The 14,614-nt window shown below is 48.7% G+C and overlaps 1 protein-coding gene across 6 annotated transcripts in view; it reads right to left on the reverse strand.

The window, feature by feature from the left end:
• Nucleotides 1–14,614, reverse strand: part of LOC135917159 (high mobility group protein DSP1-like) — a 122,483-nt gene that overhangs the window by 35,288 nt on the left and 72,581 nt on the right. For all 6 annotated transcript variants that reach the window (XM_065450656.2, XM_065450655.2, XM_065450657.1 and 3 more), the window contains 2 exons: nucleotides 13,866–14,004; nucleotides 25–134 (listed from right to left, as the gene is read on the reverse strand). In XM_065450656.2, the coding sequence (XP_065306728.1) occupies nucleotides 25–134; nucleotides 13,866–14,004 (249 nt within the window). The remainder of the gene's footprint in view (nucleotides 1–24; nucleotides 135–13,865; nucleotides 14,005–14,614) is intronic.

Here is a 14,614-nt window from a genome sequence, read left to right on the forward strand (position 1 = left end):
AAAAGTGTCAGTGAATACACTTACCTTGCGCCTGTAGTCCTCCATGTTTTGTTCGTACTTGATCTTCTCCTCGTTTTGCCTCTCAACATAAGGCCGCTTGTCTTCCTCCGACATGCCCCGCCACCTTTCTCCACCTGGGCAAAAAACAAAGTAAGACCTCGCTTAAGAGCATGCCCAATGTGCAACCAGTTTGCCAAATGAAGAGTCCTGTGCATGCAGGATTGGCAGTGCTACATATTTGCACATGAGACAACAATCGATGGGCTCTTTCTGTTCATCATAGCACTGGCACCATGAGAGCAAAAGACCAATGAATGAAGCACTGCAGTTTGCTGTGGGAGTTGCATTACTAAATTATCATTCTACAATACCATAAAAACCACTCACTGCAGGACACGTCATGGCTTTGGTGGCATCTGCTGGGGCATGCACAACCAAATATGGATCATGTCCCGGCCAAACTGGATTGTGACCATTTTTACAACAGCAGCAGCTACAACGAATTTGCTATAACAAAATTTAGGTGTCCTCGACGATTGAAGTGTACAAGTCCATTCGGTGGACATTTGCAGAATACCCCCCTTCCACCCCACTGCTTTTCCACTCTACTGTTCCAAAGAATCGTTACATACATGCGCACACGGCTTACTGTAGCACATCAGCATGTGCAACAGCCAACAAAATTGTCACAGTTGGCAACGTGATTATGTAATTGTAACTGATAACCGATGTCTTCAATGCCATATACAGAGAAAAGGACACAAATGTCAACGAAGTCAGCATTGATGTAGATATTACAAATAAAAAATTTTGGCAGCAAAGTACACGATAGCGGCATTCGAATCCTGTGCTTTGCCGTGAATCATGCCGTGAATCTCAATACAATAAGGCTGGCTGCAATTGCACAGTCGGTCAGACAAGAAGAGCATAAAAAAATTGTCACTGTTTTGGCAATTTTTCCCGAAATTATGTGAGGTAAAATTATTATTTTTCTGAACATGGTTAACCTGTGAGTCGTACGGTGCCCTTCCTTTATATGACCTGGATAATGCCCAAGTCCTGAGGACTTTGTTAAGAAGGTGTTTTGTTTGACTATATATAACTATTTGAGATGGACTGCATTGTACTACATTGGAGTCCAACTACACATCATATTGGTTGTTTGATGAGCCGACTTCAAAGGATAAACTTGTGCATCAGGGTTATGAGGGAAAAAAAAAACACTATGAACAACGGTATTTTATTCACCGTATGTTGGATATAACTGATGGCGCTTCCGTGCACAGTGCCACGAGCGCATGCACAAGGAACCACGTGACTTTTCTTCACGAACTTCGGAGTGAATAAAAGTTCAGTTGTTTGGGACGCGTGGTTGCTTATACTCGCTTAGCTCAAGCTAGCAGCGCGTTCCAACACTGGTGACCCGGACGTGATCAGCAGCCACCGGGGCTGAGCATCAATGTCGCTATGACTTCGACATTGACGACGGACTCCGCGACTATAACTTCGACGTCCATGACGAACGCTACGCCGACAGTTTCTTCAGTCAATGGTAAGCTGCTCCCCTTTGGAACCGCGGACCCCGCACTCTGGTTTATTCAAGTAAAAGCGCAGTTCGCACCATGACGCATCACAGCAGACCTTACCAAATACCACTACGTCATAAGCAGTCTTCCGCCGCCCATAGCTAGTGAAATACAGGATCTTCTACTTGACCCGCCTGCTGAAAAAGCATATGCAATGCTAACAGAAACCCTCATCTACCGTGCCTCTGTAGTCGTCCCTCTGTATTTTTTTTTTACCGACCGCAACAACAGGGCTCGTTTCTCAGCTGACACAGGCGCTGAGGAGACCGTGATACCTGCGTCACAAACCGAAAGGAAGAACCCTAGTACATCACCACTCCAAGCTGTCAATAACACGGTGATACAAACATATGGACATTGTTCGTTCACCTTGAACTTCGGTTTCAACAGAACGTTCAAATGGGCGTTCATAGCCGCTGATGTCAAGTTCGCCATATCGGGCGCTGACTTTCTGCAATACATCGGTCTGGTGGTTGATGTTTGCAAGCGGCTTCAGGATCCTGTATGTCGTGCAGTGGTACAAGGCAAGTCGCGTCCTCCTCTCAGCCTGACATTACTCCGTCTGTCCGGAGAATCGCGCTTCACCACCATAGTACAAGAGTTCCCAGAGCTGACACAACAGCAACAGGCATTTGCCGAAATGAAACACGAGGTTCAGCATCACATAAAAATCACATGAACACCGGTCTATGCGCAGCCACGGCGTCTTTCACCCTAAAAGCTACAGCTAGCCCGACAGGTGTTTTTCTATTTGATGGAACTCGGCATAGTACGCCCTTCGTCCAGTCTATATGTGTCGCCTCTGCACATGGTCCCCAAATCAACAGGCAGTGATTGGTGTCCTTGTCGGAATTATAGGGCACTAAACCGTGTGACTGTACCGGACCGTTACCCGGTGCCGCACATCCACGACCTCACCTCTTGCCTGCATGGCGCCAACATCTCAAAAATAGATCTAGGGAGAGCATATCATCAGATACCTGTATCACCAGAGGATGTTTCCAAGACTGCAATAAGAACGCCATTGGGAATGTTCCAATTTCTACGGATGCCTTTTGGCTTAAGGAATGCAGGCCAAACTTTTCAACGGTCCATGGATGGTGTTGTCCGGGGCCTCGACTTCTGCAAGGTTTACCTGGATGACCTGCTGATTGCTAGCCGCACACCCGAAGAGCACGAGACTTATCTACGCTGTGTGCTACAGCGACTGGCAGAGCACGGCATCGTTATCAATACGGCCAAGTGCCTGTTCGGGGTACCATCACTACCATTTTTGGGCCACAGCATTTCAAGCGCGGGAGCGCAACTACATCAGGACAAGGTAGAAGCAGTACGATGGTTTGCACAGCCGAAAACCATCCGCCAGCTTCGCGAGTTCCTGGGACTCGTAAACATTTACCATAGGTTTGTTCTGAAGTGTGCCCACATCCTTCACCCGCTGCACAGCCTACTAGCAGCATCAGGAACTAATGCAAGCACCATTCAGTGGAACGACCAAGCCGTAGAAGCGCACCTGCATATTAAAGGGACACTAAAGGTTACCGGAAAGTCCAGTTAAAGTGATAAAGCAATGCTCTAGAACGTCTAAGGCGTCAATATAATCGCAAACAGAGCTTTAGTAACCGAGAAATTGAAGTAAATGCACGACACGATTTGAGACCCCCCCAGCGACATTCCGGTACTAGACCGATGACGAAAGCACACCTCATCATAATTTATGTCACTAGTACTCAACTACTCGTATTAAAAAGAAAATTTCATTAGATTATAAGACGGAAGAAAATGCTACTTGTCTACTCCTATACAATTCTAAGAAAAAAAATATGGCCAGGCTTAGCCTGGTTAAGCCAAGAATGCGTTGCATATTGCGCTGTCTTTTTTTTTAGGGCGAGGTATTGCTTGGCAGCACTCGATTTTCGCGTCACGCGCCGGCGCAGCGCCCCTAGCGGGAGGAGAGGGAGTCAGGTGGTGGCTGCGGCCGCGTGCGACCGCGCGAGTTGGGGCCCAGCCTTTCCTCCGTGACGTCACACGCCAGCGCAGCGCCCCTAGCGGGAGGAGCGGGAGTCAGGTGGTGGCTGCGGCTGCGCGCGACCGCACGAGTTGGGGCTCAGCTTTTCCTCCGGCTGTCATGGCGTCATGTCCCGTGGTTAGTGGCTGCCCGGCCGCGCCCAAGGGCTGAACTGAGTGATTGCAATATGCAACGCATAAAAGTAACGTTTTGACGTTACCCTTGAGTAGTACGGGTGATCGAAAGGTTTCGTTTTCGCTCGACTCTGCGCGCTCGACTTTGGAGTTTCAGTTGTTTCTTTATTGCGTTGTGCTGCGGTGGTCCTGCTGGCTTGCTAAACTTGCATTTGGAACAAGCAGCGAGAATGCCACGTCCATGTGATGTCGTGGGATGCGCGAACGGTCCGCACACTTGGCCAAGGGCAGTAGCATCGGTGAATCCAACGTTACTTACACTGTGTGCCAACGAGTGAACCTGTCCATTTGAAGTGGCTAAGTGCCGTACCTCTGCCACAGCGTGCTGGCAAAGAGCCGAAAAATCACGTAGTGTGCTTGCTGCACTTTCGTCCGGAGGATTAAGAGTTCAACGCCAACTTACTGAAGTCGCATGAAATGCCTTTCAAAGCAGGCCATCATCGTAGTAGTACGCAACGACGCCGGCAGCGTGAGCCCTCAACAGCAAGTCACGTTCATCAGTGTTTAAATCGCTGAACTTGAGCCCAGCATCGTGACCTAATGTATCGTTGTCAGGGTCTATTGCAACGAGCATCGAAGCTGCCGTCATAAAATAAAGAACCAGCTTATCGTCATCCGCTTTCCCTTCCGCTAGCCACCATAGTTGCGCTTTCGCGCTGCTGACGGCTCTGTCTTGGCTCTGTTTCTGGCCGCGTGTTTGCGTTTTGTGCAGAAAAGCCGTAGCGCCGTCTGCGGGAGCCGTTGTACTCACCGATGGCGCAACGTCACTACGAGACCATGACGTCAATACTCCTCGATCGGAGGGCGGGTGATTTGAACTGCGCTAGAGGTACGCGGACGCTTCAGAACGCATTTTCTCTTAAAATAAGTATTTTCTTCGCACGAAACAAGCGTTTCGAGGTTTCTGGGATGGTATTTCAACAGTCCACGTAATATTAATCTTTAGTGTCCCTTTAAGGAGGCTTTCGCAAATTCTGCTCTGGTCACATACCCGCAGCCCGGTACCCCGCAATGTGTAATGGTAAACGTCACCAATGCAGCTGTTGGAGCCGTATTGCGGCAGAAGTCGAGCGGAAGGTGGCGATCGATTTCCTTCTTCTCCAGAAAATTGAGTCCGTCTGAATGACAGTACAGCACCTTTGGTAAGGAGCTCCTGGCCATATACACTGCAGAAGGGTTGAAATTCAGGCTAGTTGATACATAGCCGAGGGAAAAACCAGCCTAAAAACACAAAGGACAAGATGAGAGGTTAACACCACAACGACAGTTTTTTTGTTTGTTTGTTTAGGGCCAGCAGAGCATGCGCAACAACAGCATCACTAATCACAGAGCATGAAAGGTCAAGTTATTGCATCTTTCGTAACCGATCTAAAAACGCAAATTCTTTTTCAAGTAAGCGCACCGAGGTTGTACTAAGGTAGTGGTCACCTAATAAACTGATGTGGTACGCTTCTAGGATTTCTCGCTCTTGTCACACCAAGAGGTTCACGCCAGTCGTTGTGGTGCAAACCCCTCTCCTTGTCTTTTGTGATTTTTGAGTGGTTTTTCCTTCAACCATAACCACTGCTATACGACATTTTCGCCACTATGTAGAAGGGCAAGAATTCTTTGTACTCACGGATCACAAGCCGCTGAACTATGCATTGCATGCAATCAACTCAGATACGGGTGCACACGTGACACAAGAGCTCCGCCAAATGATGTACATTGCAGAATTCGCGACGGATATATGCTATGTCCGCGGCAAGGACAATGGTCTTTCACCCAGCCCAGTGAACACCATCAGCCTACCCAGCGGCATTGACTTCATTCCACTAAGGACAGCTCAACGCAGCGACAGGGAGTTGAAACACCTACTGAAGTCCACAACTAGTGCTTTGAAGCTGCAATGGGCAGATAGACCAACAGGATCTATATGCTGTGACATGTCCACAGGTAGGGCCATGCTGTTCGTGTCTCCTGATCTTCGCCGCAACATTTGTGAATTGCTGCACGGCCTCTCGCATCTGGAGATTCGAGCCACTCAACGGCTGTGCGCAGCTAGGGTTATGTGGCTCGGAACAAACAGGGACGTCAAACGGTGGACACGGGAGTGCCTATGATGTCAGCGCTCCAAAGTGTAGCGCCATACTGTGACCCCCTTAGGATTTTTTCCCCGAACCAGACACTCAATTTTCCCATGTGCATTTGGACCTTGTGGGACCATTGCCTTATTGCCAAGGGCAAAACTACTTACTAACTTGACGTGACACCGGACAACGGATCGCGGAATGCAATTAGAGTCTGCCCTATTCGGGAACATCACGCGGCTCCCAGGAATCGTGCACATCAGAACAATGGCCTACCATCCCATCAGCAACGGTATGGTAGAAAGGTTCCATAGCCAGCTGAAGACTAGCCTGACGGTAACTTCAAGTCACAGTTGGGTAGAGGCTCTGCCCTAGTTTTATTGGGAATTAGGACAGCTCTGAAAGCGGACACTGGCTGCTGCTCGGCTGAACTCGTATGCAGCACAACACTTCGCCTTCCGGGGGAATTAGTCGCCAACAGTAAAAACACAAACGCCCAGGCCAACAACGATTACACCCTGCGACTGCGGGACATTATGAGCAAGCTACGCACTTGTTCCTCCACGTCTGCCGGCGCCACGGCTTGTTCACGTCCACAGTGATCTCTCCTCCTGCACTCATGTGATTGTAAGGCACGACGCTGTACAGCGTCCATCCAGCCCCCGTATGATGGGCCGTTCCAAGATGGTGAAACGAGTAGAAAAGCATATCACAATCGACTGAGGTGGCCTTCACGACGTGGTTTCACTTGACCGCGTAAAACAAGTGCATGTGGACAGCAACCAGGGTGTCTACCAAGTTGGCATTTTCTAATTCCCTGATTGGATTGGAAAAACATTAATAAAAGTCCTGCAGGACGCACGTCAGGTTTTCCCTAAGTGCCTTTGCAAAATCCCTGAGTGATGAAGAACTATGTTTTATGTCAAGACGGACTGAAACCATATCGCCCTATGCTGTCACTCTCTAGTAAGCATATGAAAAAAAAAATTAAGAAAAAAACCGACCTAATCCAATTTGAATACTAAGCAGTATTATTTATGTTATTCAAGAAGATAATAGACGGGAGGGGTTAGTGGAATGCACAGCAAATAAAATGTCTGAAAAAAATTGCAAATCGATTCAGACATTCTCAAATACGAATAAAAAAGAGATGCATAAAGAAGCTAATATTTTCGAATATGAGCCATTTCTATCAACTGATAGCGAGCGCAGTGGTATGAGGCCCGAACTTTTTCACAATTGAGATGCTCTCTCTACAGCTCGTAAGTCAACCTCAACTGCCCTGACATACCGTATTTCCGCGCATAATAGGCGCACCCCGAACTTGGCACTGTGATCAGTACCGCATTTACACTATTTACGCCCTCCTGCCCCTCCATCTCAGGTGCAAAGAAAAAGAAAAAAAAAAAACCCGCAAGCACATTTCACAACCCAAGCTTATCAACGCATTAGCTGGACTACTAGTCTCATTAGTGTTGCTGCCGTCGCAGCTGCTGAGGGCCCACAGCACATAGAACATCGCGAAAACTAGCTCTTCCATTAACTACCGACACCCCCCTCCCTGAACCGCCACGAAGCCAGCGAGCACGACGACCTAACGCGTAAAACGCGTCCGTAAAAAAAAAAAAAATATCAACGAACGAAAAATAATTATTTCATCTACTATCGATAACACCCCCTCCTCTCCAAATTGCCGCGCGGATATAAGCTTTTCGCTACCTTCGCTTGACAGCTTGGAAAGCTGGACGACTCTCAGAGGCCGGGCGACTCGACACAAGCGACAGTGCCATCGCCATCAATGCTCTACACATGCTGACACAGGCAAAGAAAAGACAAATCGCCACATCTCGCCATTGCGTTCGTGTGGTCGCGTGTTCCGCGATGGGCAAGTACGGCTGCTACACGGCTGCATTCAAACTGAAAGCTGTGCAGTATGCACTCGAGCATGGGAACTGTGCTGCAAGCAGGCATTGCAGTGTTGGAGAGACAGGCATTCGCTACTGGCGAGGCCAGCAAGAAAAACTTCAGGCAACAAAGAAGTCGCGACGGGCCTTCCGCGGTGCAAAGTCGGGAAAGTATCCGCAAGTAGAAGATCAACGGTTCAACACATACGGGGCCTTCGACAGGATGGTTGTGCAGTGTCTCTCGACATAGTGCAGACGGAGGCGCGCAGAATTGCCCGAGCGCAGGGCATCGAAGCGAAAAACTTCAAAGCAAGCTCCGGATGGACAACGCGCTTCATGCGACGCCACGGACTTACCCTGAGGAGGCGCACAACGTTGTGCCAGCACTTGCCCTCAGCATACGAGGACAAGGTACTCGAGTTCCACCGTTTCGTCATACGGCTCTGGCAGCAGAAAAACTTCATTTTGTCACAAATAGGTAATGCAGATCAGACTCCTCTCTGTTTCGACATGCCGAGAAATACAACAGTAGAGGAAAAAGGTGCACGGAGTGTGCTTATTCGAACATCTGGCGCTGAAAAACAAAGGTGTACTGTCATGTTGGCAGTGACTGCGGATGGGCGCAAAGTACCGCCTTATGTTATTTTTAAGAGAAAGACGCTCCCAAAGGGAAATTTCCCTCGAGACATACACGTGAGGGTCCAAGAGAAAGGTTGGATGTCCGCGGAATTGATGGTAGACTGGGTCAATACCGTCTGGGGCCGGCGGCCGGGCGGCCTGTTGTATCCGGCCATGCTCGTTTTAGACAGTTTTCGCGGGCACCTCGTAGAACGTGTACGAGAGAAGTTGTCAGAGGTGCGTACGGATATTGCCGTGATTCCGGGAGGCCTCACTTCCGTGCTACAACCTTTGGACGTTTCCCTAAATAAGCCTTTTAAGGACAACGTTTGAAGGCTTTACACCAATTGGATGGCTGGAGGACAGCGTCAACTAACCCCCAGTGGCAAAATTAAGAGGCCGCCTATGGAAATGCTGTGCGAATGGATCGTGGAAGCTTGGCGAGAGATCTCAGATGACGTCGTCAGGAAAAGTTTCAAGAAGACTGGGATCTCCAATGCACTGGATGCAAGCGAAGACGACATGCTGTGGAGCTCAGACAAGGAAGACGAGTCTCCACCCGGCGGTGATGAGGATGTTCTCTCGGACTCTGAATAGTCTTCATAAATTTTACGTGTGTGTTCAGTCAACGTCTCTCGCCTGTTCATTAAAACGTAAGTAGGTAGCTTTTATTTTCCCTTTTATGCTGGATTTATTGGTGAATTATGTGAGAGTAGCCATATTCCTGACATATGTTAAAATTTAAAGCGCGGGAATGCGAGTTGAAAAAATTTCGTAAATTTTACCCCGCGTAATAGGCGCACCCCAAACTTCGAGCCGGATTTTCTGAAAAAAAAAAAAGTGCACCTATTATGCGAGTAAATACGGTACTCTCAGCTTGTGCACGATGCCTCAATGTTGTGTTTCACTGCTTAAAATACTTTATTTTGGTTTGGATGAGGGACACCTGCATCTCGGCCTCAGCAAACACTGTTTTTGAGCTCAAGCTCCTTCAAAACGGCAGCAGCACGCTTCCTTTCCCGCTTATTCCTTAATGCGCTAGGTCCTTTCTGTTCTTGTCCTCCTTCCGCTACTTGTTAGCCCCACAGACCATTTGAAGCATATTCTTGGTCAGTTGCACAGCTCACGTCCGATGATTTTTCTAACTACCTAGGGGCTGCGAAAACGTCAGAAAAATCGGCCAGCTGGAAGAAATAAATCATGACATTTACTGCCCTTAAAGGGCCCCTGAAACGGTTCGGACAAATTTTGTAGATGCGTAGGGTACAGCTTAAGGGGGGACGCGGCCCTTGAAAACCGAAAAATCGCGAAAAAGTCAATTTTTGAAAAACCATTTTTGGGTTGTATGTCTCATAAACTACCTGTTCAGTAATTATCAGCACCTAATTCAACCGTAAAGTACCAGAAATAATGCTACTTTTGAGGCCACCGCAGCCCAAAAAACACGCGCAAATGCCAAAATGAAGTGAAACTTCGCGCGCGCGTCATTCCCGGCCCATGCGGCATGCCCGCGCCATCTTGGTGTCGTTTTGACCGTGGATTCTTTGTCTCTATTTTGCCGCCTTGCAAAATGGCATCGTCGGCGCGGTTGAGGCGCTATTGGCGTTTTCCCGCGATGTGATGCAGAGCGCTGATTGGCCGGAGCAGCGCGTTCAAATGTCGCAGGCTAAAGCGCGCCTGCCATTGGCTGCTGCGCGGGCGGCGGGGGCTGCTCCTTCTGATGCCGCGCTCGCGCCGCTGTTGCCCCTTGCTCTGTCCGCCTCAACATGAGCTTGCTCGCTGCTCATCGCCTTGCGCTATCATTTAGATTATTTGCTCAGCTATTTTCTTTTTCGCTAGTTCTTCGCTGCACGCGATGCCGGCAAAGCCCAAGACAATGCAGATGTTCGGAGCACGGGAGCGCGATATGCGTCTTGTACGCGCATCGAACTTCCGATCTTCCGCAGCTAGTGCCGACTGCGTAGACGCTTTTCAGCGGCGGAACTGTGTTTTCGGCTGTCGCCAGTCGAAAATCCGACACACTGAGTGTGCCTGGAGCCACAAGAGCTAATTAAAAGCTCCACAGGAGCTTTCTTATATAAAAAAACACATGGGTTCAACTTTAAGGCCTGTTTTCTCGGAATGGATTTTTTCGCTAGTAGGGTTGCTGGGGAAGGCGATATCTCAAGAACCGCTCTTCAGATTTGTATGCCGTTTTTTTATTCTGTTCCTGAATGACTTTGCCAGGGGGTAACAGGCTCCTTTTATTGAAAGCTGGTGCAGTTACTTTATAATAAGCAATTAATTTTTGATGAATGTGGTCATTACTGGCTACATCAAATTCAAAGTTGCTTTAAGATTTTTTGGAGGGGAAATTAAAGAAAAGGGCTCTTTAGCCCCCTGGGATATCTATCAAGGGATCATCACAGTGAATTTCAGCTTCCTACGATGTCCTGGCATTTCTCCAGGCTCTTCCTCAGGCATATACATGAATCACCTAGTTAGACCTCAATAACTCTGAAACTAATTAACATATCTTCATGCAACTTCGCAATTCCTCATAGTTCGGTGGTGTGAACGTACCCTGAAAGTTTCATCTGGATATCTTAAAAAATAAGAAAGTTCGGTCTCCAGGGTAGCCTCCCCCCTTAAGTAGAACATTCGCACCACAATTTAAGTGAAGTGTTACGTATTAATGGAGCTACAAGCGGTTACAAGTTACCCTTCTCCCTAGCCATGCTTTTCCTCCTTAACTCGTTCGTCAAAGATCGGCGCTAAGCTCCGCCTTCACTGGTTCTGCGTCACAATGTGACGTCACATGGTCCACTTCCGGCTGTTTTGGAGCCCGCCTGCTCGAAACCTCTCCGCTAGCCGCTTCGCCTTCGATCCCAAGCGAGAACTATCGAAGCAGCGTGCGTTGCGAGCGTTCTGTCGCACCGCTGAACGTGCCTGGTATTCCGGTAACCACACACGTTTCGTCGGAATGGTGGAGGCATAAACTCAAGCTGATGAAGGAACTTTAGTGTAGACGTATGTGAGCTGCCTGGTCAGTCTCCACGGTCCAGCCACCCGTGGCGCAGAGCTTAACCAGCCAAAGAAAGAGCTAATATTGCTCTAACCAAGTGGAAAACATTTTAAACATTTACAAAAACGTGTTAACGATACACTTTTGTGAAAAAGTTACACCAGCAGCAAACACGTTTTGTTACTGCTATATACTGTGTCTGGTTGAGCTCTATGCCACCAGGTGGCAGCGCCGTGCAGACCATTCACATTTGCGCTTCTGTTCATCCCATGAAATGACACGCAAGGGGACACGGCCATGCCCTGTCCCCTTCCGTTGCGTTTACCCTAATACTGGACTCGCAAAACGTTATTGCGTTAGTAATCTTTCAGTGAGTGACAGCGGCGATCGCGCAAATCCTGGCGCCAGTCCGCTCGTCTACTGGCTTGCAGAGGGACGCTATGTCGCAGCTCGACATATTGCCAGTCGCTATGCTTGCAGTCCCACAACACAACAAAGTCGAATCATAGCGCTTGCGAAAAGACAGACCGAAACTGACGGCGGAGTTCTCGTCAAAGACGGAGCACATTGTAACACAAGCAGACGACACTTGCAGTGTGCCGGAAGTGCCTAAAGGGACACAAAAGGGAAAAATGAATTCTTCTGCACCTGTAAATTATCGTTCTACAACACCAAAAACACCACTCTTACAATGATAAGACGTCTGGTAAGCCAGAAAAAGCCCAAGAACGAAATACGGGTGGCGACGCCTACTTAAGTTCTCGCACCTGGGGGCTGTGACGTCTTGGATTTTGATGGCATTTTCTAGGGCCTAATTATATATAGCGGTATACAGATTGACTACATTGTGTTCTAAAGGAACCAAATATTAAACATGGCAAGTTTCGGGAACCTTCATTCAGCCAACGCGGCCCAAATACGAAAACATACTTTGGTATGCCTGACGTCACGCTGACGTAGAGGCGCTGAGGTTTCGGTGTGGAATTCAAGTACTGATATTTGGACCTTCATTTTCTCATCTAATAATCAAAATAGTTTTTGAAATGACTGCCTGCAGGGTTCTCAAACAATGCTTGTTGGCCAGATGTTGTGCTAGCCCAAGAGGCCTAGTGAACAGAGCTCATGATGAGGTTCTCTTTATGAAGCGAAGGGGGGGTAGATAGGTAATGTTACGAGCTATCGTGACAATATGATAATAGAGTGAACGCGCAATGGTGCTTGGTTGCGAGTCCGAAGTGCCGATATGCGAAATGCATAGCCGCAGATACAAGGTGCCGACGCGCGAAATGCCTAGTCGTGGGCTCGAGGAGTCGACACTCGACGCGCTCATTCGCGCAATCCTACGTGCCAACGCACGAAATTCCTAGCCGCGGGCTCGAGGAGTCGGACACTCGATGCGCTTGTTCGTGCAGTGGGAGGCGCCGATGCACAAAATGATTAGGTGACGGTCTGAGAAGTCCACATGCGATGTGCATGATTGCCGAGTCGGAGACTCCCTATGTGCGAAATGTTTAGCCGTGTTTCCGAGAATTGCGTGCGCGATACGAATTTGTCACAAATTCGAACCGAGTGCTGAAAGGCTTGGCCGCATGTCCGAGGATTCCGCGCGTGAATCTTGGTCGCGAAGTCCGCGTCGCTGATGCTCGGAATGCCTAGCCGCGAGTCTGAAACGTCCACAAGCGTAGGGATCGGCCAAGCTACTGCGATGTCCGCGTAGCACCCGTTTTGACACGTCGAGATTACGGCGTGTGGACAAATCGAACTCGCGAGGTGCAAAGAGCCGAGCAGACGACGTGAGCGTCGGACCAATGGCGAATCGCGCTGGAGTCAAGTGGTGGGCGCGGCCAATCGCAGACTCCGGCACGACCTTCAATCATTTGCTTTTTGTGCGCTTGTTTCTGTATGGAGAAGATAGCTGAAGCGGCAACTTTGAAGACGGAGAAATGCACTTTCCAACGAGACCAAGATGGCGGCGCTCAGTCGCACCGTTTCGGAGATATTGCAGCATGAAAAACACTGTTCTTTCTTGATTACCGCAATATTTTTCGCCACCTTGGCTAATAAAACGCATTTTTTAGAGCTCTTCTAGGTGGTTTACAGGGATGATATTTGGGTATCAGATAGAAAAAGGGTTCATCCCCCCTTAATGACATCTTAGTTGAAATCAAGAAAAAGAAATGGGCATGTAATGAGGAGGGAAGATAACCGATGGTCATTAAGGGTTACGGACTGGATTCCAAGGAAAAGGAAGCATAGCAGGGGGCGGCAGAAAGTTAGGTGGCCAGATGAGATTAAGAAGATTAAGAAGTTTGCAGAGACAACATAGCCATAATTATTACATGACCGGGGTAGCTGGAGAAGTATGGGAGAGGCCTTTGCCCTGCAGTGGGCGTAACCAGGCTGATGATGATGATGAATGGGCGCTCCAGCAGATGCAAATGGGTGCCGGCAGAGACGCTCAAGGCAGTACGCCTGTACTCACCCAACTTGGCAAGTGCGGCCACACCGCCCTCCGGTTCCTTGCCAGCCATTTCTTTCCGGAAGTCGCCCATGAAGAGCATGAAGGCAGTGCCAGGGCGCTTAGGTTTGTTGACATCTCGGGCTGGCTTGTAGACAGCCATCTGCGTAAAAACACACCGGCGACAGGATATTTGCAAGAGCATCATTTCCGCTCGGCACGACCCCGGCCCGAACTGCGGCCACCAGTTGCCAGTAGTAGCACGCACAGGCTTTTCTACGGCACGGCAAAACTAAACAGCTCTTTTCAAACTGGTTCTGGGGGTTCTCCCACTGTTGTTTACTGCTACAGTCATTTCCGCTAATTCAACCCTGACGAGACTGACAAAACCGATAGAATTATCCAATGGGTTGAATGAAACAACATGCAGAAAAACAGAACGCCACAACACAGTGCTTTTACAGAACTTGGCCATTTGCCAACACATTTGGCACAATTTGCCCCATTCTAGCACACCTCTGAAACATAGGTACGCCTACTCTGTATGTGTGCGAGGTAGAAAACCAACACAGAAATGACATTGAAGGTTCCTAAACAAAGTAGAAATATCCAGCATGCCCAATCTATAAAAAAAAAAAAGGCCAGGCTTAGCTTGGTTAAGCCAAGAATGCGTTGCTTATTGCGCGGTCTTTTTTTTTTTTTTGAGGGCGAGGTATTGCTTGGCGGCACTCGATTTTCGCGTCACGCGCCGGCATAGCGCCCCTAGCAGGAGG

Source organism: Dermacentor albipictus, chromosome 5 (genome assembly GCF_038994185.2).
Source record: "Dermacentor albipictus isolate Rhodes 1998 colony chromosome 5, USDA_Dalb.pri_finalv2, whole genome shotgun sequence".
In the NCBI taxonomy this organism is placed as follows: domain Eukaryota; kingdom Metazoa; phylum Arthropoda; class Arachnida; order Ixodida; family Ixodidae; genus Dermacentor; species Dermacentor albipictus.